Source organism: Pipistrellus hanaki (genome assembly GCF_964339955.1).
Source record: "Pipistrellus hanaki genome assembly, chromosome: 18".
In the NCBI taxonomy this organism is placed as follows: domain Eukaryota; kingdom Metazoa; phylum Chordata; class Mammalia; order Chiroptera; family Vespertilionidae; genus Pipistrellus; species Pipistrellus hanaki.
Genome location: NC_140520.1, coordinates 16,074,619 through 16,100,862, shown reverse-complemented (window position 1 = coordinate 16,100,862; position 26,244 = coordinate 16,074,619). Strand labels below are relative to the sequence as shown.

The window sequence follows — 26,244 nt, the reverse complement described above, 5'->3', positions numbered from 1 at the left end:
ATATTGTGCTAGGAAAGCTAACGCTGTTTCCATCTGCATTTCTGGAAGCAGGAGATCGGGAAAGAGGGAAGGATTTTCATCGAGGTGCCGGGAAGGGGCTGCATTTGTTCAATGGGAAGCACTGTGTGCCACAGTATGGCTGCTGTTGAATGGGAGAACAATGGCAACTTTGAGGCAAAGGCAGAATAGATGAGAATGCACCAAGTATGTGTTGCTGCTTGCCAGTGCTAGCATTTTAGTAGCAAAACTCCCAAGGGCCAGAGGTAGACTTTATCTTCCAACGGGATGCTTACTGGACTTTGTAGTGTCCAAGGACGGTATTGTCTGAGTTAGGAAGGAAATAATTATGTTGTCAGTTGTCCCATTCCAAAGCTAGACAGGCCCTGCAACATCGAAAGGGTTTTTGTTTGTTTGCTTGCTTCCTCCTCTTTTGTTTCTGGGTCCGTGAAATATTCATGTGGCTTAAAATTCAAAGAGTAAATCAAGTTGTCCTATAAAAAAATGTTCTCTCTCTGCCAATTTCTGTCCGCCAGCCTCTCCTCAGGGCCAACTAACGTCAGTCACTGTCTTCCTTATTGTTTCATGTATGTCTTATTATGAAACTTTCTCCCTGGGACAGCCTAGGGTGCAAGGGTGCCCTGTCTCTCCGGCTGTGTGGCTGACATCCCTAAGGATGACCTCCGCTCCACAGGACTGAGTGGAGGCCAATCCCTAGAGGCTTAGGAACACGTTTTCCTGGAAACAGCAGGCACCGGCCAGCCCCTGACTTGACTGCTCTGCACCCTGCTGGTTAGACAGTTACACATCTGCAAAGAACAAGAGATAACATCCTGTGGGGGCGAATGTGGCTCTATCTCCTCTCACCAACTTTCCTGACAAGGTCACACAATTGCATCTTCGTTCCTGTCCGGGAGCGAACAGTTGATGCCATGGACCGCATTATTGCTGTAATCACCGGGGCTTTTGTTTATGGAGGGGAGTAACTCAGGCTTATTCACACGCAGGCCTGTCCATGTGTTCTTCACATGTGTGTTCTTTCTCCAGTGGAAGCCATAAGTGCTTCAAAGGTAAGGTCCTAATACCTAACATCACTTTCTTCCGTCTAAGCATATACCTTTGCATATATCTGAGTAGCTCTGTGGGGACATGCTCTCTTCATTAAGTTATACATTTTTTTCTAGGGAGACAAGAATTCCATGTACGAAACAGGGACAGAACTTACTAAAGTGCTAAATTAAGATGGGTTTGAGGGGACATGGTTGCAACAGGACTGATCATCCCTGTTCTCTCTAGAGATGACATTTTACCCATTTCCAAATCTCCTAATTTAACCTCGATTCTGAAGACGTTAGTGTACGGCTGTATTAAGAGAAACAAGTTCTGTGCTTCCTCCTCTTCTCAGAAATCTTCTAGATTCTGCCTGGTAATGCCTTCCCCCAACCTGAGTAACCACACCCAACCAGGGCTCTCCTAGGAGGAGATAGGCAGTTCTGCCTAATTTATTACACTTCAGCTACTTGGAATTGTATGGTTCTTACACATCCAGGAAGGCGGGCAGCTCAGTTGCGTGCCAGGAGCCAGTAAGTCCCTGGTAGGCCTCCCATGAGCTGTGGCAGTTGGGGACCTGGCGAAAGATGGGGTGACCCTGAGCAGAGCACCTGGCGGTAAAAGCCTGCAGGATGTCCCAGCTTAAACTGGGGACTGGAGGTGACAATGATTTTTTTTTTTTTTAAAGCCTCAACATGGATTTCCCTAAATACAGCATTCTTCTTCCTTCCTGGCAATAAAGGAGTTGTGCTGATTGACTGGTTTTCAAGTTCCCTGTTGGGGTGAAGGAAAGTGAAAGTGTAGGAAGGAGTAAGTCTGATTCATGCTCGTGGATTTTTATTGTAATGAGAATCATATATTTTTAAAATAGCAAAATTAGGCTTCATCCTGGAAACAAACAAACAAACACTACCCAAGATGATCTATGTTAAAAAATCTGAACTGTGCATGACTTTGAAAAAGGAATTACATTATGAGTATATGTTTAGAGTGAAGGAACTGTCCTGGCCCATTTATGAGAGGTTTTTGAATGCTCAGGAGCACACGGTAGGTAAAATAATAACAGACAAGTCCAAATTAGTACCTCCACGGATCCAGCTCAGTACAGAAAGGGTGGCAGAGCCACTCACTTGACCCCACAGTACAGAGAGAAGGCAAGTGTGGGACGCGTAGGATGACTTCATAGAAACACTCTTATTGGTAGAAAAAAGTCTGGCAGCATACATGTGGCTCTATTTGCAAGTTGAAATGGAAATGGTGAGATTGGGTTGGTCATTGTGGAGAGGTTTGTCAAGAGCTGGGCTTCCTAATTGAGGACATTCGTCTTTAGTGTCATCACTTTCCGGAAAACCGTTGCAGGACTAGAGAGAAAAGGCAATTCACCATTTGGCTGGCTGTCCAGCAAAGCTGCTGACGAGACAGCACTAGTGTGCTAAGGCTGCATTGGGTCCAGGGTTGGACCTCAGATTCTGGGAAATGAGTTCACACGTAACCAAAAGCAAACAGACTAACAAGCATTTGAACAGAGAAACGAAAGTTCAAAGGGAACTAGTCTTTCTGCCAACTGGACAACCCGCTCTATTACGTAACCAAAATGAGGTTGTTAAGTAGACCATGTGAGCAAAGGGAGGGAAATGATGCTAAAGGTCAATATCATTGAACTTTGAAAACCTGCTGCTGCCTTCTTTCTAGTACCTCTGTCCAGGGGCCAGCTTACTCACTGAGCGGTTGAGTTACAGCATCCTGGCAACCCTTCCCTGGAAGGCTGGCCATGCGAGGGTGTATTCTCTACACCAGAAATTCACCAGGGATGGTCCGAGGACCCCCAGGAGTCTCTGAAATCCTTTCTGGGCTGTCTGTGAGGTCAACGTTATTTTCATAATAATACTACTATGTTACCTGCCTTTCTTACTTTTCTTGTCCCCTAAGGGCCCAGTGGAGTTTTCCAGAGGCTACATGCCATAGGATAATATCATCATTCTCACAACTAATGAAAGGTGTGCTTGTATATTGTTGTGTTTTTAAAATTTCTTCATTTAAATTTTTGTGATAAATATAAGTAGATATGATCCACATTAAAAAAAAAAAAAAAAAAAGCTCTAAGACTCAATATTTAAGATTGAAAAGTTTCCTAAGACCAAAATCCACCGTACTAGAACAGGAGCAAACACCAGAATGTTATTCCTTTTATAGGAGATTTTCAAAACACACTAAAACTCTAGATGAAGACTTCTTAATGTGGTTTACAGAGCATTTTTAACTAGGCACATAATATTCAGATTACCTCAGGAGGTCCAAATTATTGCATGGGTATATATTTTCCAAATCCTCTTGTTGGATATATCCAGTTGGAGGAGGATGACAAGAAGGAGGTGGAGGCAGGTGAGTAAACATTTTTATCTGTGATTTGTTTGTCCTTTGACAATTATCTTATCTAAAATGGGTCATAATCCATGCATACCCTGAGAGGAAGTATGTACTATTTTTGGAGTTTTTGAACTGTAACTGAACTGAAACCAAGAATCATAGCCTCCCAGGAATATAGGGCAATCAAGCTAGTTTTTCTGGTTTTATGGTGTGTGTGTGTGTGAAGTGAGATGGAGAAAGAGAAAAGAAGGGAGGGAGGGAGGAAGGGAGAGAGAGAGAGGAGGTCATTTTAAGCATCAGGCCATTTGTTATTGATTTCTGGAGCTCATTCTTCAAATAGAGTTTTAGTGTGTTTTGAAACAGGTTGTTTCTCACATGTTGGTCCAAGGCCCACTTAGCTGGGCATTTATTTCACAAAGCCATTGCCTCCTAAGGGGTGTAAGAGGCCTTTTCTCTATGAGCCTTCCCGAAGCTGGGCATGGAATTTGGGGTCATAAATATAATACTTGGAAGCCTAGAGTTTTCTTTGGTCTCTCTGACACTACTGATACATGGGCAGGACCCACCTGGTGAGACAGGTCCTCAAACCAGAGTAAGCAACTACAAAACACAGCGTTTGGTTTGAACTGGATTGAACAAAAATTAGATGAATGAATGTCTGATATACGCAAGGTGTCACAAGGAGAGCAAGACAAGTCACAGTTCCTGTCTTCAAGGATTACAACTGACCGTGTATCTTTTCCAGTGACAGAATCACAGTATCCTCTGTCATCTACCGGAGTTAACCGACAGAGATGAGGACAGAAGGGTGACCTCCATTTATTTCCTGTTTTTCTTCATGGGCTGAATCCTGAGGGACCTCCAGGAGCTCCACCTCCAGCCCCCTGGCCTGAAGGAAGAGCTGAAATAATTTCCACAGAAAACTCATGTCTTAGAAACAAGGAAATGATGCCTATTATAGTGCAATTAAGAATCTTTACCAAAATAAAATTAATGACACTCAAAATGTTCCATTTTAATCAATAAATCTTTATAACTGTGTGAATAAACCCATCATCTCTAGGAGACGATGGTAGGAGAGGGTTCCAGCCACTCTTAGGGAGGCAAACTTGACGCACTGTTTTCGTGACAGGAGATGAAGAGAGATGGGCTTGGTGGGGCTGTTTTCTCTCCAGAGAGGAAAATGTTGAGCACCGGTCACTCACTGCCTCATTGTCTTGCCCATGGGCTCCTTTCTGGGCGAGGAAGAGAGCTGTATCCCCCGCAGAGCCTTGTAGGAGTCTGACAACAACAGTTTGTGGAAGGCCCCTGTCCGGGGGCCCAGGAGGGGCAGTCTGTAGTGAATGCTCTCTGGAGGGCAGTGCGAGAAGGAAGGACAAGTGCTGCTTAGATTCTATTTTTAAAGAAACTCAAAATAACCAAAGGCCACCAAAGACTTCTTTGACCCTCTGGAACAGATTCAAAATTCGCAGAAGGATTCCCTTTAATAGAACCATCTTCCCCTTTTGCAGATCTTGTCAAAGAGGCCAAAAAGGAGTGCCTAGAAACCAAACTCAAGTATGGGTAGTCATGGCTGATTCAATAAAAATGAAGATAAAATGTGTCCAGATTTGTAATGTGAGTCAGAGGGAAAGAGGAATCAATCCTCAGAAGACTTTTCAGGGACCTGTATGTGGTTCTGCTCACCAAAGAAACAAACATGATCTGACAAAAGGGCCACAGTAGGGAAAGTGCTGGCATTTTCAAAGGAACCTTCATTTTATGAGATGATTTGTTTTGGGATTCTTTAGAATCCTTACCCTCCTGATCTCTCTGTCGATTATTATTTTACTTACAAAAAATTGTTAATATTCAACTTTTCCAAAAGTCATGTGGCTTAAAGGAGAAAAACCAGTAATGAAATAGCACCTTCCCATTGGAAGTCACTGAGTGACGGAGGGAACGGGAGACCTGAATTCTTTAGAACACGCTTCTCATTTTCGCTGAATGAGAGCCGAGAGAGTCACAAAACAACAAGCCTAGGGTCTAATCTAGGCTCATGGCTGAGATGAAGAGGAGACAGAGGTCCAGGATCACGGGCACTGACGGACCAAGGACAAAAACCCAGAGCTCCGTGTATCATACCACACGCTGTGCCAGGCCGTGGACATCCACCTCTACCCATGTTTACTGACAAGAGCCTGTGGGTGTCATGGGACTCGGGGACTCTAGGCCAGCGTCAAGGCGAGTGGATTCAGAACACATCCCTCCCCGTCACTTACAAAGATAGGCTCTTCCCATTTACTTAGTTCTCACCAATAACGATGGATAATACATCAAGTTTAGCTGAAGCCACTAGAAATCATTGTTGCAATCAAACAAAAGTGGCAGGAATGTTGATGGGATGAGTCAGCTGCTTGGTCTTTGCAGCGTGTCCGCGGCGATGCAGCAGCACACACCATGGCAGGAACTCGTCTAAGCCCCATAAAGCAGCGGGGCTGGGGGAGTGTCAGCAGTTTTTCTGGGCAGATCAAAGGTGAAGGCTGCTTGTGCTGAGGTCCTGGCTCTCTTGGGAGTGGAGGTGGCCGGGCAGGGTGGGAGGTACAGCCCTTCTCTAGTTTTACAGGTGGGAACACGGAGGCCCACACAGTTTAAACAACTGGGCAAAGCTTGTACGGGCAGACCAAGATCCACAGGCAGGTCTCTGCCCCCAGGCTAGTGCCTTGCCATAACCTCAGAGAGCACACACACGACAGAGAACGAACAGCTCAGCTCACAGACATCATGACCAGAATCAACTGTAGATCTACCCAGCTTCAGCTCCTAGCCAACTCCATGGGCTCCGTCTGTTCTGTCCCCGGATGGACTGTATGGGCAAGGACCGGGTCTGTCCGAGAAGGAACATCATGTGCTGATCACAATCGCGTACACCGAGGCTAGCTCTCGTGTTGGCCATTGGAATACACTCCTAGGGCTATTAAGTTAATAAAAGGCATCTTATCACACTGTTCTATAGAATCAGAGATAAGCATTCTGGATGACTGAAGGGTGTGTGTGTGTGTATGTGTGAGTGTGTTTCCTTCCTTTGTGAGGCAGACCTGGAAAAAAAAATCCAGGTTCAAAGGAAACTCAGGACTGGGTGGCTGCTTCAGAGACGCCTGAAACCAGCTGCCCATGTCGGTCACCAGTGTTGTTTTGGCTTCAACAGAATGAGGTGGTTGCAGACCTGAGGAGAGCGGGGCTTTCATCGAGAGGAGGATCTCAGCCCCTGGCTCTCTGTCCACTTGGTCCATGGGCTAGGCCAGACCTTTTGGATTCGTAAAAAAGGAGTCACTGGGACTAGCAGTCTTTCATCCCACGAGGGTGGACATCTCCAAACCTCAGCTGTTACCAGAGTCTCTGGCCCTCCTTTTGGGGACCTTTTAAGATACCCCTTCTATGCTCAGATTTCCTTCTTGATGCCTGCTCAGTTCAGTTCTGCTCTAGCTCCTCTGCAACCGCCAGAATAGAGCTTGCACTTCCCCATCTATATGAAGTGAAGAAAGTGACCTTGATTTTCCTTACTGTGTGTTTCAAATGGAAGAAAAACTGGAGGCGACTTCAGTCAATATGAAAGCCAATGAGAAGATGAACAAAGTCTCTAAAATGACAGCCTGTGTGGCACTGAACCCTTGGGTTCTATCACCCAGAAGAATGATCCACTCCCACTTCCCCAGCCCCGGGTGGCTTCTCTAAAAGATGAGACTTAGGTCAATGCTGAAGCTGGAGACAGAGCCACTACCCCAATTCCATCAACAGCAAGCAAACAGAAGAATAGCCCTGGGCAGCTGCGGGGAGAAGGCAGGTGTGCTAGGAAACCAGTGGGTGGAAGGTTCAGGCCTTGGTAAGGCCCTTCCAGGTGGGAATGCAGTCCCCTTCCCACCTTAGCTGGTACGACCAGGACTGCCTTCCTAACCACAATTAGTGTGTAGGCAGCTACGTTTCAACAAAGGAGCCAAAAACATACAATGGAGAAAGAAACACCTCTTTAGTAAATTGTGCTGGGGAAATTTGAATGTCATATGCAAAAGAATGAAATTAGACCACTATCAGACACTATACACAAAAATTAACTCAAAATGAATTAAAGACTTACATATAAGACCTGAAACAATAAAATACATAGAAGAAAACATAGGTACTAAACTTGGTCTCAGAAAGGTTATTGTGAAATTAACACAAAGGCAAGGAGAATAACAGCAAGAAATAGAATAAAAATTAAAGCAAAAATAAACTAACAAGTTTCTGCACAACAAAAGAAACCATCAAAAAGGCAAGACTGTATAATTTAGCCGCAGAGAATTACATACCAGTACACTAATATTCTTGCATAGTAATTTACACAGGATAAATTCACAACTTGAATGCAATATTATATGTTACGCTTAATAATTAAATGGTAAATTATTTTCAACCTAAATTAAAAAAAAGAAAAAAGAAAAGAAACCATCAACAAAACATAAAGGCAACCAACCAAATGGGAAAAGATATTTGCAAATGATACCTCTAATAAGGGGCTAATATTCAAAATAAAGAATGCATACAAATCAACAACAAAAGAATAAGCAATCCAATTTAAAAAACGGGCAGAGAACTTAAACAAACACTTTCCCCAAGAAAACATACGAATGGCCAACAGATATATGTAGAGATGCTCAACTTCACTAGCTATTAGGGAAATGCAAATCAATACCACAATGAGATATCACATCACATCTGTTAGAATGACTGTTATCAATATGACAAGAAATAACCAGTGTTGGAGAGGATGTAGAGAAAGGGGAACCCTCATACACTGCCATTGGGAATGTAAATGGATGTAGCCACTATGGAAAACAGTTTGGAGGTTCCTCCAAAGTTACTAATAGAGCTACCATATGACCCAGCAATCCCTCTCCTGGCATCTACCTGGGAAATTTAGAAATGTTTATTTGTAAAGATATATGTATGTTCACTGCAGCATTATTCACAATAATAGCCAACACATGGAAACAACTGAAGGTACTTTGAAGAATGGCTGGATAAAGATGATATGATACATATACACAATGGAGAACTACTCAGTCATAAAAAATGATGAAAAAATATGTAAAGAACATATTGCCAATTGTGACAAATGTGAAGTAAAATAGATCAGATGGAAAAGGATAAGAACCATATTATTTCACTCATTTGTGGAGCTTAAACCACAAAGAAATACATGAGCAGACAAACTCATAGACACAGACAATATAATATGATGGTTACCATAAAGGAGGAAGGGTAGGGGAGGATGAAGAGAATAAAGGGGGTCAAATATATAGCGATGGAAGGAGACTAGACTTTGGGTAGTGAGCACACAGTGCAATGTACAGATGATGCATTATAGAATTGTATACCTGAACCTTGCATATTGTTATTAACCAATGTCACCCCAATCAATTTAATTTCTTTTAAAGAGAATGGGAATTTGTTCAGAAAATTTAGAAATTATCTTAGGGGATTAAACTTTTCATTCTACGACTCCGGGGACAGTGTGCCTCGCACCACACATACTTCCAAAGAAAGCAAACCTGTTGAGATGTCATCAGGGGAACGCCTGGGTCCAGTGTGAGCCTTTGGTGACTGAAGACTCTTCATTCTGATTGGGGAAAGCAAGAAGCCACGTTGGTTATTTGACTAGGGCTTGCTGGGAAGGAATGTCCTTACATGTTTTAAAACAGCGATGGCCTCTTAAACCCAGCACTTGTTAGCCTGGTACTGAGACCGCCTCGCAGCAGAGACGACTGAGCCAAACTTGCAAAAATAAAGTAGTTTTGAGCAAAGTACCAAACTTGCAAGATAATTTGGGGCAACAAATTGCAAAAGTCTCCTTCATAGAAGAGTGAACTTTTGCTCAGAAATGCCTGACTTTCGATAGCTGAGTTTTCCATTTGCAGTCCATAAAGACTATTTGTTAGAATAACTTTAATTGTGCTTTGACATAAGAACTATTTAGAAGTATGGACTCAGGGTAGGTGAATGTTGACATAAGAACTATTTAGAAGTATGGACTCAGAGTACCGTATTTTCCGGCGTATAAGACGACCCCTAATTTTACAGTTAAAACATAGATTTAGGCCTGTATTCGCTGTATAAGACTACCCCCCACTTCCGAGGCAACACCAGTTCTTTTTTTAATAGACCGCCTCTCTGACTCTGGCCAATCTGAGCAGGCTTTTTACTAGAACACAGTGTAGCTTCAGATACAGAACATGTATTATTTGCATGTATAAAAAGCCTGCTCAGATTGGCCAGAGTCAGAGAGGCGGTCTATTAAAAAAAGAACTGGTGTTGCCTCGGAAGTGGGGGGTAGTCTTATACAGCGAATACAGGCCTAAACCTATGTTTTAACTGTAAAATTAGGGGTCTTTTTTTTTTTTAATTTTTTAATTGATTTTTTACAGAGAGGAAGGAAGAGGGATAGAGAGTCAGAAACATCGATGAGAGAGAATCATCGATCAGCTGCCTCTTGCACACCCCCCACTGGGGATATGCCCACAACCAAGGTACATGCCCTTGACTGGAATTGAACCCGGGACCCTTCAGTCCGAAGACCGACGCTCTACCACTGAGCCAAACTGGTCTTGGCTAGGGGTCGTCTTATACGCCGGAAAATACGGTAGGTGAATGTTATGGGTGCTGGAGCCTGTAATGCTCAGATACCCATGTCCTCCAGGATTCTGTCTCCCTGGGCCAAGCACTGTGGTTACAATGCACCAGAGTCTACATCCCAGTGTGGACCGAATGGCCCTGAGGTCCCCTACTGCTGTCCAATGTAATAAAGACCTGTTATCCTCCCACATCATTGCTCTCTGTGTGAGAAAAAAAAGTAAAGACTGACATTAGATCACATATAACCTTTTTGATTGGTCATCTATAAGGGTAACTATATGTCCAACCATCTACTGCAAAGAATACTTTGGTGCCTGATGCAGGGTGAGTCCATGTTTTGAGGTGTTTTTTGTTATTGCTTTTAAATTTTATTCTCTTTTTTAAAAATTATATTTTTAGTGATTTCAGAGGGAGAAAGAGAAAGAGAGAAAGAGAGAGTGAGAGAGAGAGAGATCAATGATAAGAGAAATCACTACCGGTTGGCTGCCTTCTGTACGCCACCACTGGGGATTGAGCCTGCAACTCAGGCATATGGCCTCAATGGGAAATGAACCAGATCTCCTGGTTCATAGGTCAATGCTCAACCACTGAGCCATACCGGCTGGGCTTGAGTTTTTTAATAAAGTAAAAACTGAGTATTTCTTCCCTGTCTGATAGTTAAATACAGGAAAAAAACAAATAAACAAACAAACAAAAAACACCTTGAAATCCAACTAATCAAAATTCTGACTGGATTTTATTTCTGATATACTTGCTTTTGATAAGAAAGCAGCAAATGACAACCAACCAAACTGATAAAGAAAAGGAGTATTAGTTATTAAAGAGTGCAGCAGATGTCCCAGAGTCATGACAGATTCTGTGACCTGAATTAGATATGCCATCTACATAGAGAATCTGTATGCATTTCTGCCTAAGATGTCAAAGAAATTTCCTATCTTATTCCTTGTACTGTTCTTGCAAAGATCAAAAGAATTATGAAACCTTCTACAGTAGTTTCAGGGTGAAAAAAATTTTTTTGGGTCTAACTATATGGTTTAACAAAAACAAAACAAAACCAACCAAGAAGCCCATTCCCTCGCCCTGGCTGGGTAGCTCAGTTGGTTAGAGAGCATCTTCCCAAATGCCAAGGTTCCGGGTTTGATCCCCACTCAGGGCATATATAAGGACCAGCCAATGAATGCATAAATAAGTGGAATAAATCTCTTTCTCTCTCTCTCTCTCTTCAAAATCAATAAAAGATAAAAGAAGCCCGATCCCTTGGCATCCCCTAAACATTCTACTTACTGTTTCTCAATTCATTATGTTTGTGCCCCCAAACCAATGTAATCAGAATGAGCCAGGTCCCAATTTAAACCTTGACTTACCTATCACTCAGACAATTCTCAAAGGAATGTTTCAGATCATCTGGGATCATCACAGTTCTTGGTTGCACCTGAGGAAGACAGTCTCATTTAGAACATTGTCCAACACTGCATTCCAACTTTCATAAACTGTATGTGCCACCTTAGCAAACTCGAGTTGTTTCATATCAGAGTCAGAACTGTATCCGTTTGTGATGTGAACGAACCAGAAGGAATTACCCTGCTCGTGTATCACAGGGTCTTTGTTCTTACCTTGTTATCAGATTTTGAAGTTAGATACCTCAAGATTAGTAAATCTCACAAGTTTCTTTGGTGAGCTCACCACACCATTCTTGTTTCAAGTTAACTTTCACTGTTTTCACAGGCACCACTGAATCCTGGATGGCTGCCCAATGACCTCATTGCTCCTAGGCTGCCTCGACTACAATACTCATAACCTTGTCATTGTCCTAGAAGTCATTTGCTTAAAGAAGTCATTTGTTAAACCAGATAGTTAGACTTTCAGCTTCATGAGGCCATAGACCGCATCTCTATTTTAGTATTTCCAGGTCCTTAAGAAATATGTGTTGACCAAATCAGTGGATGAATGGACTCACTTTGAAGCATACGTGAAGGAGTGAAGTATGCCCTTCACACTGCTATCCCTGGTGGTCCCACACTAAATAACGGAGCACCAGTAATAATTATCCAAGCCACATCCTACTTGGGATTTTTATGTTATTGATACTCATCCATTTTATGCTTTTACTTTTAAAAAAATAATTTTCTGCTGCTAATCATTTTCTTAAAATGAGACATAATCCACATATTATAATATCTACCGTAGACATTGGTGTCCAAATTCAGTGGTTTTTGGTACACTAATAAAGGTGTACAGCAATCACCACTATCCACTTCCAGAACATTTTCATGACTCATTCAGGAGTCATTCCTCCTCCCCCAAGTCCTCAGCAACCACTATTTTCTTTCTTTATGGATTCACCTATTCGGGAGATTTCATATGTATGGAATCATACAATATGTGGTCTTTGCTGTCTATTTTCTTTAGAAGTCCCGTAGCTCTGTAGTGAGTTTTGAAATTAAAAAAAAAAAAGTGTGATTCTTCCAACTTTGTTCTTCTTTTTCTGGATTTCTTTGGCTATTCTGTAACTCTTGCATTTCCATATGAATTTTAAGATCTGCTGGTCAGTTTCTGCAAGAAAGGCATCTGGGATTTCAAGGGCGATTGCCTTGAATCTGTGGGTCCATTTGGGGGTCTGTATTGCCATCTTAGCAATATTCACTCTTCTAGTCCATGAATGTGGGATTACTTCTATTTATTTAGGTCTTCTTTAACTTCTTTCTATAATATTTGATAGTTTTCGTTGTACAAGTCTTACATTTCTTTTGTTAAATTTATTCCCAAGTATTTTAATTTTTGAGGCTACTGCAAATGGAATTGTTTTCTTAATTTTTTGGATGGTTCATTGGTAGGGTATAGAAATAAAATTAATTTTGTACTTTGATCTCATGGTCTGTAACTCTGCTGTACTCGTTTATCAGCTCTAATAGTTTGTGTGTGTGTGGATCCCTTAAAACTGCCTATATGTAAGGTCACACCATCTGCAAATGCAGTTTCACACCTTCATTTGTAATCCGGGCTCCTTTCATCCCCTGCCCACCACTGTCATCGCCAGGCTTACCATTTTCACCTCCTGGCATGTGGAGCACAGCTGCCAGCTCCTGCCCAGCACGGGGCCACTGTGGCTCCTCCTGGCCTGAGGAGAGAGGAGACAGGGAGCAGTGAGGAAATGCTGTGGCATCTGGGGCAGCGAAGAAGTGGGAAGAGGGGGGGAGTGGTGAGAGAGGTTAACAGTTATTCCTTCCATAAGACAGAGAAGGACACCCTGGTCTCAGCCCCATCCTGGGCGGATGTAGAATCGAGGCTTGACTGCAGCCTCTGTAGGTGCAGAAGGGTTCAGGCCGGAGGGCTGAGCCAGAAACCCGGTGTTGGCCTCAGGCCCCCGAGACAGCGGTACAGGGACAGGAGGGGGCTGGGGACTGGACCAAGGTCTGTCTATTCAACCTGAGCACGTAGTTGGAGGGGCTACACTTTCCCCATTTTATACAAGGGCCCGCCACGGGGACATGAGGCCCTCCAATGGCTCGAGGAGAAGTGAATAGAAGACTTCCCTCCGCAAACCCTCCAATGCACTGCCCTCTTTTCTCACGCCTTCACTCTCCAGCCGACACTGTCCAGCACCAGGTGGCCCTGCTCCGCTTCCCGAGAGTCACAACTTAAGCCAAAAGCAGAACGGGAGCTTGTGCGAGGGTCCCGAGCCCCTCCACCTCTGGGGGGCAGAGGCTGCCCTGGCCAGGGACGAGAAAGCTGCTGGTCTGCTCGGTGCTGCTTTCTCCCTGACTTCACCCCTGCCTTCCGGGCATTTGCACTCCGCCCACAGTGGGAACTTGAGACTCCTGTTGTGCCTGGGGTTCTCTCTCCCCTCCCTCAGGCTCCCTGAGACACGCTGGAGGGAAGCACAGATGATGGGGGGGAGGGTCCTGGGACCCGAGACCATCACCCTGCACAGGAGCCTTTTCCTGCCACTGGACCGGCTTGTTGTGACACCGGGGCCCTGAGCTGCCCCTGCTGCCCCGAGAAGTGTGCACACAGGAGGAGGGGGCACGTGTGTAAGCTAAGTGGAGTATGCCTGGGTGCTCCTACTGTGACCTCTGCCGGGTGGGTCCCCATGAAGCCTCACCCTGCGGGGTGTGAGGACTAAAAGCGACGGACAACGTCGGACTCTTCCACCGAATGTCTGACATACACTTCATTTTTACTGGCCACTTTAAAAGAATGGACTCAGTCTTACCGCGCCATGGGTCGGCATGTTACAGCGTGAGTGGGAATGACTGGATCCATTCACCCCTCAACAACACACTCACTGTGAGGCTCCCTGTGGAGGGGGTGGTGACAAATGCCTGGCCCCAGGGAAGGCCAGGGAAGAGTACAAACGCGTTCATTTGCCCATTCATTGGGGACGGGGGACCCTGAGATAAATGAGACACAGCCTCCACGCTGTCTCCGCACAGCAGGCTGTGCACAAAAGTGTAGTATACTGAGGCCCCCGGAGGGGTGTGAGGAGGTTAAAGAGGAGGCAGTGCCTGGGTAGGTGAACAGGGGGAGGGGGGCAGGAGGAGGGCATTCCAGCCCGGAAAACGCTGTGCGGCTACACAGAGGAAGGCCCAGCCGCACAGGGAGAGCCGGGGGTGTCTGGGTTGTCCCGTGGGGGGAGGGACGCAGTGAGAAGAGACACTGGAGAGGAAGTGTCCCGTGCTGACTCCTCTGCTTCTGGGCCAATTCAACCTTCTCCCGTATCTCCCCCGAGGTTCTAGGGGTGGGATCTCCTGGGGCTGAGCCCTTCCATCCACCCCTCACATCTCTGATTCTGAGACTGAGATCCCCGCCCCTCCCTCCCCCAATCTGCGATTCAAGGTTGGGGGCACCAGGTGTCATAGAAGAGGCAACGGAACTCTGGGCCTGCAGAGAGGAGAGAGGCAACGTCTGAACGGAGGGATCAGCAAGAGCCTAGATGCAAAAAAAAGTTGATGCGAACAGTCTGGGGCCCCATGTTCTGTCGCCTGCAGCTTCCTCCCTGCCGTCAGGCTCTGCCGCCGCCGAGTCCCCTTCACTCTCAGTTTCCTCAGGGCCAGCCCAGCAGTGGCAGGAATGGACGGTTCGGAGCCCGGGCCCTGGGCTGTATTATAGAGTCGCAGCCACTGAGGAAAGAGGCTCTGAAATGTTAGAGGGCTCTCCTTTCCCAAGCAGCTGTCCCCAGGAGAGCAGACGGCAGCTGTGATTGGAGAGTGACAGTAGCCTCTGTCCCCTGGCCAAGGTCTGATGCAGGTTTCAGCTGGGCCAGGGAGCCAAAGCCTGCTCTTCACACGTCACAGCTGGGAACATCTGGGTCTCTGAGGTCAACATCTGCCAGGTTCCCAAGATCCAGCTCATGGCCCAAGTCCTTGGCCCCTTTCAATTTTTGGTAAACAAAGAGAAAAGTGTCTCTCTCTCTCTCTCTCTCTCTCTCTCTCTCTCTCTCTCTCTCTAACACACACCTGTCTCATAACAAAAACTGAAAATGTGAGTAGCAGATGGTGACTTTAAAAATAGCACAATTCAAGGAGCACTGACAAATCTGCCCCTGTACTTCCTTCCCTTCAGCACCTCCATTCCCCTTCTCCATTTCACTCCTGCCTTAGCTGAGAGAGGTCACCTGGCTCAACTCTTTCAATGAGCACCATGAGGAAAATGTGGCCCAGAGAGGTTAGGTGCCTGTCGAATAGCTCAGCTAGTTAGTGTGTCCACCAGAATGTTCTCTGGCTGAAGGGTCAAGGGACAGCGGACTCTTAGGATCCATATAAGGGGGTAAAGATGCCTCTATCCCTTAGAATACAAAAAGTGGTGCTCAGAGGACTATTTTCAACAGGCCGAAATAACCCTATGATAATTAAACATTGTCCCGATCTCTGAAAATACCAGCCACCTCCATAGTTTTATGCAGCTGAATGTAGTTTTTAAAATTATCTTGCTGTTCACTCGGAAAAACTTCACACACACACACACACACACACACACACACACACACTAAGCAACAGCCATGTACCTGCTGTCCTGACTTATTAAACTTGGTTATTGTTACCGTTTTATTTCAGGTCACTGGCGTTCATGATTACCCCCCTTTAAGATGGTCTTAGTAATTATATATGTTGGATCTATATCAACAGGAGACGAACTTAGGCGTATACAACAAGGTAGTTTCTGTGGTGGTCACCAGCTTTCAAAAATGCAAGTGTCAATGAGAGAAATTTTAGAAAGAGTTCTCAGGAATGAGCACATTGGAAGTCACCCTTTGTGTGTATTTTCTCAGCTATGTCCCTGCTCCATGGCACTAGCCAGGGCTTTTTGTCACAGGGCTGCTAAAAGCAAAGGCAATAACGTCCTCACCTTTATTCTGACTCATTAGACTGGAAAACAACAGATCAGAGAGGAGACAGCGTCTGGGGACAGGAATGCAGAGTGGCAGGTGGCCTTTGGCCCTGCATGAGTGACTGAGGGGCTCTGGTCAGTTACACCCAAGCCTGGCAAGTAGGAAAGGGGGTGCAGGGTCTTGGCAGGGGCCCCCACACATCTGCTCTGCCTGCCATGGAGCTCTGAGTGAGCTGCCTCCTGGCCTCACTCACCCACCTATCCAATTACACTTTCCTGTCCTAGGCGTCATGATGGACGCCTGGAGCGGCAGGTGGCAGTCATGACTAACAGTAGAGGTTTGCACGGGGGATGTTCAGGCTCCGTTTCTTTGTCTTCATTTCCTATCTTTCTTCTTTGTGAGCTCTGCTCTCCCCTTCTATCTCCTTCCTTGTATTTTTGTCTCCTTATGTCTCCGTGTGTCTCTTGGCTCGGCTTCCCATCTTTCTGTCTCTGAACCCGTTTCCCCTCTTTCCCTCTCTCATCTGGGAGGACTGTGCTCCAGGCACAGAGACACCCGCGCTGGCCCGGAACAGCTCCGGGGCAGGAAGGAACTCCGCCTGGCTGTGGATGACCGAAGTCCTGCCCTTTGACCTGTGACAGTGAAGAGGGAGCCGGGCAGGCCCTCTGCACCACACCCAGGGCTGGGAGACTGTGGTTGGTGGCAGGGCTGCCCGCAGCTCTCAGCAGGTCCCCCACTTAGAGGATAAAGGGAGAGATAGCATGTCCACAGGGCATTCCACTCCCATGAGAGGCGTCATTGCTCATTGCTCTCCAGAAAGGAGCAGCTGCGGCTGTTTACCGCACAGCAGACACGCTCGGGCCTTCACGTCTGCAGCCAACGCCTGAGCTCTGAGTCTGTGTGGCGGGCTGGGAGCTGACCTGAGATACCTGCCAGGTGTCCCCACAGAACAGGGACCCAGTTTTGCTATGAAGGTGGCGGAATTTGCCTCTCCCAAACATGCCACTGCGCCATCCGGGTGATGTGGAGCCAAAGGCACTCTATGACAGCGTTGCCTGGTGTGCCGTAGGTGCAGACAAGAATTTTATAATTTTTCACTATTTTGTTTACTTAATATTTCATAATAAAGTAATTATAAAATACTTTCTTTGTGTTTATTTGATTCCTATCCAAGAGAATTACTTTATATATAGTCAATATAGGCACAGAGTTAAATTTTTTAACATTTTCTAATGGTGGTGTGCCTCGTGATTTTTTTCATGAAACAAGTGTGCCTTTGCCCAAAAAAGGTTGAAAAACACTGCTCTATGAGATGGCAGGTGCAAGAAGGGCGTGCTGACCCTACTTCTTCTTCCTAAAAAGTAGGAGACAAAACCCCAAAAGGAAGAGGCTCTCCTTACACCAGAAGGAAAGCAACATCCTTATCATAAAGGACCAGAAGACGAAGCTGAGGGAATTCTCTGCACACAGACCTTGTCTAAATAACTCGTTTCCCCTTTAGCCTCCCCGTGCAGTTGAGTTACTTTTCCGCAGTTGCCTCTCGCGTATGAAAAACGTTTGGGCCTTGCCACTTCTTTGGGCCTTTGTTTCTGCAGGAGGGCACTCGTGTCACGTAAAACATGGTAAATACATGTGCGTGCTTTTCTCCCCCTAATTTGTCTCTGTTTAGGCTGTGTGCCCATGGTCCCAGCCTGGGAAGCTGCTGCTCTGTGCTTCCCTCTAGTGGCCATACATGAGCACTGCAGCCATGAAATTCTGAGCCCCGGTGAAGGGGAACCTCTCACAGCCCTGGGCCTTAGCAATGCCTTCCTCCTTGCATCCTGGGTGCCTGGAGTCAGTGCCTCTGGTGTGCTGAGACCCAGAGCCAACCTGGAGGAGGTGGCACTAGGTGGCAGGGGGAGGCGGCCTGCATAGTGTGGACGAAAGGGGCCACATGCTGACCTGACAAGCTCAGGGGAGGCCTGCATGGTGGTCTTGCAAACTCAGAGACCTAAAGTAACCATAAAGGATGGTCTGAAATTAAACTTTAAACACAGTTATGGTGGGCAATTACATCCTAAGCCAGTATCTTCACTGACAAGGTCAACCTTTACCTTAACTGAGCCCGTCTGTCTTTTTGCACCTATGATAACACACCCTTGAAATGCCTGGGTAACTTGTAACTTCCCTTTTTCTGGAGCCCCTGGGGCACAACCAGATGTAGTGGACGCCAGGACAGATACCACAGATTCCTTCATTGTCATGTTAATTGTTCCTGCACCTACCTAAGTATGTGCCCATCATTTAAAACAATATTTTATTGATTTTTTACAGAGAGGAAGAGAGAGACAGTTAGAAACATTGATGAGAGTCAGCTGCCCCCTGCACACCCCCCTACTGGGGATATACCTGCAACCAAGGTACATGCCCTTGACTAGAATAGAACCTGGGACCCACCGGCTTTGGCTGTGTCCAACATTTTACCTTTTATCCAACCCCAGAGTTTCCCTCCGCTTTGCTTTATCCCACCTCCTTAATCCATCACCAATGAATTCCATGTAACCCACCTACGTCCCTCCTTTGATTACAATGTATAAATACAAATGTAACCCGCCGTTCTCCGGAGCATTATCTCAATTCATTGAGGGTCCTGCTTCCTGGCATATGTAGACAGTTTGGCTCAAATAAACTCACAAAAAATTCTTTACAGGCTTCAATGTTTGTTTGTTTTTTTTTTGTTTTTTTTTTACGTTAACATTACGAAGTTCAAGGAGACTAAATGACTAGAAGGCTTCTCGCTGGTTCTGCCTGGACTGCCAAGGCCAGCGTGTCCCTGCTCAGCCCCCTGTCATGGCACAGGCACTCTCACCTGCTTGCCTGTCCAGGGTGTTAGGGGGTTAATGAAGTCACCCTCAAGCACAGCCCTGCCCTTGACCCTCAGTGCTGTGGCCAGGCCCACCCAGCTCCATTGTCCACGTAAGCCCGCCCCCTGCAGCCTGAGCGCTCAAAGCTCTGCAGACAAGTCCTGCGTGCTCAATCGCGGGTCTTGCTTCCCGGGACCTTCCTCACTCCTGGAAACACTATCTTCCGAGCCAGTGAGATGCCACTACCTCTGGATCCCGCCCTCGCTGGGCCTCTGTTCGCTCCTCCCACCCCCGCCCTGATATATATCGGGCAGCCCTGTGCTGTCCCTGAGCCCTGTCATTTGGGCAGGCAGGAACTGACCTGCGCACCCCTGTATCTGTGCTAAACCAGGTAAACAGGGCTCCGAAAGCACTTATCCCCTGGCGTGAGGGCTGGTCATGCCGTGGCCACAGTCACAGAGCTCTGGCTAATCCTTAGGGACGCAGCCTCCCTAAGTGCTGGGTCATTCTTCAGGTGCAGAAACTGCTCGTGTCCTGAGTTCTCGCTCCTCCCCCACCTGAGGGAGGTGTTGACGGCACAAGCACCGTCAATTCTGGAGACCCTCCGTGAGGCTGACGGTCCCAGGGCAGTGCCTCAACCTGAAATTTTTCATTTCCCTTTTGGATGGCTCTCCCCTCAGGCCTTTATTCTTAGCTCCCGTGGACCTGGGGGCCCTGAAACGAGGTGATTGGCTGAGGCCCTTTCATTTCACTTTAGCAAATGTCTACTGAGCATCTACGAGGTCCCAGGCTCGGGCTGTGCTAAGGAGACAGGGAGTGTCTTTGGGGTCACATTCGTGTCATCCTAGAACTGCTATTAGTTTCTTTGCAATTAAAGAAAAAAAAAAATTGAGTACCTTAGATAAGCCGTTTGGAACTTGAAACGTATTTGGCAAATTCACATCCTTCCTCCATGAATTCGGAGAAGTGGAGGAGGCATGAGGGAATCTGAGTGGTCAAAACAAAAGCCCGTTAGAACCACAGTCTCTGGTATGAAGGGCGGGCGAGGCCCTTGGCTGTTCCAGAGAGAAGCCCCGGGGCACCCCCGGGTGGGGCGATCCACCACCTCCCCCCTGGACCATGCCCTCCCTCCAATTATTTCCCCCCGGAATTTTCTTGGCGGTTTGCGAGTGAAGGAGTGATGCTCTTCATGGGGAGACACACCTGCTGGCCGGGGTGGTTCACTTTGTTACAGTAGGAGAGTTCTAAATGGGCTTTAAATATTAGCTCGCCTTGGCAAGGCCGTTGTGACACAGAACAGAAAGGGTTCTGCCAAAAATGAACAGCTTGGAACACAGAGCTTTGGCCAGATGAGGCTGTTCTCATGCTCGGGAATGGCTGATACTTCACTAGTAAACAAGCCAGCTTTTCAGAAGACTTTGCGTTCCCACCTGCCCTCCCCAAAGCTCAGGGCACCTCCCAGGTGTGGTCCATTCCGTCTCAGCCTTCCTGCGGGGCAGGGGGGTGTCATTTCTCTCAACAAGGGTCCAGTGCTGCCCAGACTCTCCCAGTACAGACCTGCGGAGAGCTCCCCTGACCACTGCAGGTCGTTCTCCTTGCATCTAGCTCGAGGTGGGCTGGCTGCAGGAAGAGCCACCCCTTCCCTTCCCCTCTGATGCTCCAGGACCTGGCTGTGACAGTGAGCGGTCTCTGAGGGCACCTGGCTGTGTGCTGGGCCCGCCTTGTTCAAGCCCCGGGCCTGCATTCCCCACCCCCACCCCCCCACTGTTCCCCAAGTCTGTACAATCGGGGAGCACTTGACCTGGGTTTCTCGGCTGACCAGATGTGTAGCCTTGCTCCCGTGTGGCCCTTCTTGCAGCCTGTGCCACCAGCAGCTGGGCTCTTACCTTCTGGGGAGGCTGAGCACGAGGGGCTTGTTCCGGAGGCTGGCCTCACACAGCCAGGGGATCTTTTCAAACTTGGGGACCGAAGCCTGGAGAGGAATGGAAAGAAATCACGTCTCAGAATCTGTGGCTCAGAATCTGACCAGAGCAAGCTGATGGCAACTAGACAGCACTCAATACATTTTATTTTGTGTGTGTGTGTGTGTGTGTGTATGTGTGTGTGTGAGCAGTTAGTTACATTTAGTTAACTCTTCTGAGTTTCCCACAAAGTGGCCAAGAGCAAACAGTGTCGTCCCCATCTTACTGATGAAGAAATGGACGCTCAGCCTTTGGCCGGGTCACGCTGGTGGGGAGTGGATTCAGGGTTCCCGACTTTTGTGTCCACTGTTGTCCTGGGTGCTCTGTCCCTTTGCTTCTGGGTCATGTCCATCTGTTCTGCACCCTCTGGTGCTTCCATGCACTCCGCTGAGTGTCAGCGACCTGCTAATCAGAGTCTCTGCCTGGGTCTGCCACCCTCATCCCTTCTCCAGGTGAAGAGGAGGACGTTAACTTTGTTCATTCACTTCCCAGCTGTGTGCGGCTTCGGACAGCCTCTGAGCCAACCACAGCCTCTCTGAGCCTCAGCTCTGTCCCCTGTGAGGGCGGGACGACCCTCACACACCACAGGCCAATGCACGGGGCGGGCAGCTCCCGGGAGGCAGGGATGTTTGCCTGTCTCAGCCACAGCTGTGTCACCAGCACCTGAAACAGCGCTAGGTCCTTGCAGGGATTCCGTGACTGTGTCGGAAGTCCCCAGCCCAGGGCCCGACTTCATGCTGTGAACTCAATGAAGGCATCCGTGCTCAGCTCTCTTCCTCCGGCCCAGCCTCCACCCCAGCCCTTCGGATGCCGGGTCCCCTTGTGCTGCGGTTGCGGCTGCGGGTTGCTTTCCGAGCGGCAGTTCCGTGAGCGGCCACGAGGGGCAGCAGCGAGCGCGCCGGCGCCGGGAGGGCGCTCTGGCCGCGGAGGTTGAGGCGGCCCCGGAAGTGCTCCGCCACCGCCGCGACCCCCGCGCCCCGGATGGGGAAGGAGGCGGGCGTCGGTCCCCCGGCCGCGCTTCCCTACGAACTGGCGGGCAGGTGGGTTCCGAGGGAGACCTGCTTCGGGGCCTCCCTCCTGGCGGGGCGGCGGGGCGGCGGCGGCGGCGGGCGGTGCCCGGGCCGGGCCCCCGGGGTCGGCCGCGGTCTCGGCGGGAGGAGGGCGGCCGGGCCGTCAGAGCCTTTTCCGGAAGCACATTTGCTGGCATTTCTGACGCCTGGGGCTTTCCCATTGTGGCGGACGGGTCACGGTCTCCGATCCCCACAGATTTTATCTTTCTAAGTTGGATGATAGCTTTCTAGAGGGGGGGAAGGGGGTGACCGCAGTGAAAGGATCTTTAGTTTCTTTTGAATCATTGCTTTTGGCTAAATGAAACGTGGGGCTCACATTTGTCTGATGCTGTTTACTGTTCAGATGCCTTGAGAAGCCAGTCAAAGCCCTGGGTCCTGTCCCTGTACGTTTGCATAAGTGGCAGCGACAGGCATGCAGAGGCAGGGCTTGGGGACCCTCTGAGCTCATCCACAACCCTCAGGGGGTGTGAACCCCGAGTTAGGAGCTGGTTTGGAGGGAGGCACAGGCTTTGGGGTCAGACTCTGCATATGGCTCCACCGTTTACCATTGTTAACTTGGGTGAGTTACCCGAGCAATTTTACGAAGCTTTTTTTTTTACTAGTTAAAGTGGAACTACCTAACCTGCAGGATTGTGGAGATGGAATGAAAGAAGCAGCTACTTAAGGCACTTAGCACATTGTAGGCACTCATTGAGTGACAGCTGACAGATGTTCTGTTATTACCCCAGGGAAGGTCATTTAAAACCTGAAATTTTTAATGTCATTATTATAAGAGGGTCACCACATATATTTTGCTCAGGTTTTTAATAAAGTGAGTTGGTTTGATTTTAACTCAGCCCTGCCCTTAACCTTCAGCAAGTTTTATAGGTTCGTGGTCTGTCTTATCCTAGGAACTTGGCTGTGTTGTCCTGCCTCAGAGAAGAAACTCCTCTTGCAGGCCTTGCCTGGGGTGCAGCCTTTGAGAACAAGGGAAGGTCGGCACAATATCAACCACAACACAGCATGGGATTTCCGGAGAGGTCTTATTTTGAGACTTTATAAAGAACAAGAACCACATGGACTTCTGCATGGGAGACTGAGCCGGCCCGAGTGTGAGGAGAAGGATAATGTGTGACCAGCCTGTAACCAGCACCACGGAGATCAGGTGGCAGAAAGTCTTATATGAGCGACAGCCCTTTCCTGACAACTATGTGGACCAGCGGTTCCTGGAAGAGCTCCGGAAGAACATCCACGCCCGCAAGTACCAGTACTGGGCTGTGGTGTTTGAATCCAGCGTGGTGATACAGCAGCTGTGCAGTGTCTGCGTGTTTGGGGTCATCTGGTGGTATATGGATGAGGGCCTTCTGGCCCCTCATTGGCTTTTAGGGACGGGCCTGACGTTGTCACTGATTGGCTACATTTTGTTCGATCTCCTTGATGGAGGGGAAGGGCGGAGGAAGAACGGGCGGACCCGGTGGGCCGACCTCAAGAGCGCCCTGGTCTTCGTTACGTTCACGTACGGGTTTTCGCCTGTGCTGAAGACCCTGACCGAGTCCGTGAGCACCGACACCATCTACGCCATGTCGGTCTTTATGCTCTTGGGCCACCTCATCTTCTTCGACTACGGTGCCAATGCCGCCATCGTGTCCAGCACCCTGTCCTTGAACATGGCCATCTTTGCCTCCGTCTGCCTGGCCTCACGCCTGCCCCGGACCCTGCATGCCTTCATCATGGTGACGTTTGCCATCCAGATTTTTGCCCTGTGGCCCATGTTGCAGAAGAAACTGAAGGCATGTACTCCCCGCAGCTACGTGGGAGTCACGCTGCTCTTCGCGTTCTCAGCCTTGGGGGGCCTGTTGTCCATTAGCGCGGTGGGGGCCACCCTCTTTGCACTTCTGCTGGTGTCTATCTCCTGCCTCTGCCCTTTTTACCTCATTCGCCTGCAGCTTTTTAAAGAAAACATTCACGGGCCTTGGGATGAGGCTGAGATCAAAGAAGACTTGTCCAGGTTCCTCAGCTAAGTGAGGGAACTCCGTTCTGTTGTTCAGGCAAGCCGACAGACCAGCCTGCCAACTAGGATCCAGCCGAAGGCAGAGTTCCATTCTGGAAGCAGCAGGCTGATGTGGTGGGAGACCCCGAGGCTCTGGTGGGGAAGGTGCTGTCCCTTCTGTCGTTTGGTGGATGGAAACGCTTTCTGGGGCCCTCGGGCATGGCTACCTCCCATGTCTTACTCACTGTAACAAAGGAAGTGATGTGGTTTCTATTTATTAAAAACTAACAACATATCCAGCAGATTGTGTCTCGGTTTTTCTATAAGCAGAAGGCAGATAAAAGGGGCATGAAAAGTGAAGAGAGAATAACACGCAAGTGTGTATTAATAAAGTAACCCATCTACCCTTTTCAATGTACTAATTCAGGCTCCGTTATTTACTAATATACTAATTCAGGCTCAGATCCTAGAATTCTGGATGCCATGTCTAGTTTTGTCGCCTAACACTATAGAATTGGTCTCTTAACCTTAGCTCAGGGTTTCTACTTCGTTCTTAGTGAAACATGAATGTGCCATAATACACAGCAAAATGCTGGGGGAATTCAAAGAGGCTGGAAGTCAAATTGAGCCGGAGTATTAGGAAATATTTACTAGAGGAGATGGCATTTGAAGTTAGTCTTGGAGGTTAGGTGTGATTGAAGTGGGTGAAAGATGGTCTATGTCTAGGGCAGTGGTTGGCAAACTCAGTCAACAGAGCCAAATATCAACAGTACAACGACTGAACTTTCTTTTGAGAGCCAAATTTTAAAAACTTAAACCTCTTCTATCGCCACTTCTTCAGAATAGACTTGCCCAGGCCGTGGTATTTTGTGGAAGAGCCACATGTGGCTTGGAAGCCGCAGTTTGCCAATCACTACGGGTCTAGGGTGACCCCTCCTCTGCCCCAGCAGACCATCTTGTCAGAATTTGGGCCTGGCTTCAGATCTTTAGAATGCCAAATAAAATTCTAACTGAAATCCCAATAGCTGTCAATGTGATTTTTAACCTGAAATATGACGTGTGGATTCTGTCAAAAATCAGGCTCCCCAAAACACTGCATGCAAAATGTACCCACCATTGAAGCACATCTGTTCTTAGCAAGCACAGAGGTGGCAGTGTCAGAGGGGAGTTCCACGTTATGGGGAGGAAAATTGGAATGGGAGGCTTGAGTAACCAGTAGGGGCCTGTGAATATTTGGGAGTTTGGGCTTTCCCCTGCAGGTAATGAGCAGTCCCGCTGACCTGAGTGGGAGTAAGCGGTCAGATCAGAGACTGGCTACTTCACTTAACTGTGTTTCATTTTTTTACATCTGGAAAGTGGGCATGAAAGTGCCTCTAGAACTGTAATGATTAAATGAGACAGTTGCAAAGTACTTTGAAGAATGCTGGACACAGCATTGTATAAGCATTAGCTATTATTACTGTTGCTACTAAGTTGACACGTAAGAGACTTGTGGGCAGAGCCAAGACACAAAATGCATCAAGTGGCCCCAGAAGAGCTGGTCCCTCCCTCGTGTAATCATTCTCTTGGGGAAAGTTCCTGAATACTATCCCTTCTCTAGAATTTCAAATCAAATCTCACCAGGGCACCCATGTTCCTAAGAAGTAATGTTTTTAATTCTCTGAACATAGATCTCTCAAAGATGTTTTGAGCATTGATTTTAACTTGGACTAATAACTAGAAAATCAAAATGAGAAGAATCAAAGGGAAAGGAGGCTGGCCTACGAAAACAGTCAAGGCCAGCACGCTGGGCCTGAAGGGAAGGCTCCAGGGAGGTGCAAAGTCATCACTGAGAACAGTGTTAGCGGGGCAAGTGAGTGGGTTAGGCTCACAAATCTTCACATAGAGGAGCAGACTCCCTTTGAAGTTTGAGCAGGGCAAGTTTAAGACACGAAAATATAATTCTACACACTGCATGTAACACTTAGAAGTTCCGCAGGCCAGGAATATAAATGGATTCCAAAACTGT

At 47.6% G+C, this 26,244-nt stretch overlaps 2 protein-coding genes across 4 annotated transcripts; one reads left to right on the top strand and one right to left on the bottom strand.

Annotated features, from left to right (window-relative positions):
* Positions 1–4,615: 4,615 nt before the first annotated feature.
* On the bottom strand, positions 4,616–22,428 carry LOC311613007 (uncharacterized protein C1orf105; the record flags this gene model as incomplete). Its single annotated transcript, XM_084866480.1, has 7 exons — positions 4,616–4,764; positions 8,985–9,052; positions 11,430–11,497; positions 13,109–13,183; positions 20,133–20,223; positions 21,123–21,208; positions 22,228–22,428. 7 exons carry the CDS (start codon positions 22,426–22,428, stop codon positions 4,616–4,618), a joined length of 738 nt encoding a protein of 245 aa, XP_084722606.1.
* PIGC (phosphatidylinositol glycan anchor biosynthesis class C) lies at positions 22,082–24,538 on the top strand. 3 transcript variants are annotated; one of them, XM_084865726.1, is made up of 2 exons: positions 22,082–22,237; positions 23,158–24,538. In XM_084865726.1, exon 2 carries the CDS (start codon positions 23,374–23,376, stop codon positions 24,265–24,267), a length of 894 nt encoding a protein of 297 aa, XP_084721852.1. In that variant the 5' UTR covers positions 22,082–22,237; positions 23,158–23,373; the 3' UTR covers positions 24,268–24,538. The 3 variants fall into 3 exon arrangements, with proteins under 3 accessions (XP_084721852.1, XP_084721854.1, XP_084721853.1); XM_084865728.1 differs by lacking the exon at positions 22,082–22,237 and adding an exon at positions 22,284–22,369; XM_084865727.1 differs by lacking the exon at positions 22,082–22,237 and adding an exon at positions 22,414–22,826.
* The last annotated feature ends 1,706 nt before the right edge of the window (positions 24,539–26,244 follow it).

What these genes read in the sequence shown, in the direction of transcription:
- PIGC (XM_084865726.1), top strand. Translation starts at nt 23,374, where the DNA reads ATGTGTGACCAGCCTGTAACCAGCACCACGGAGATCAGGTGGCAGAAA.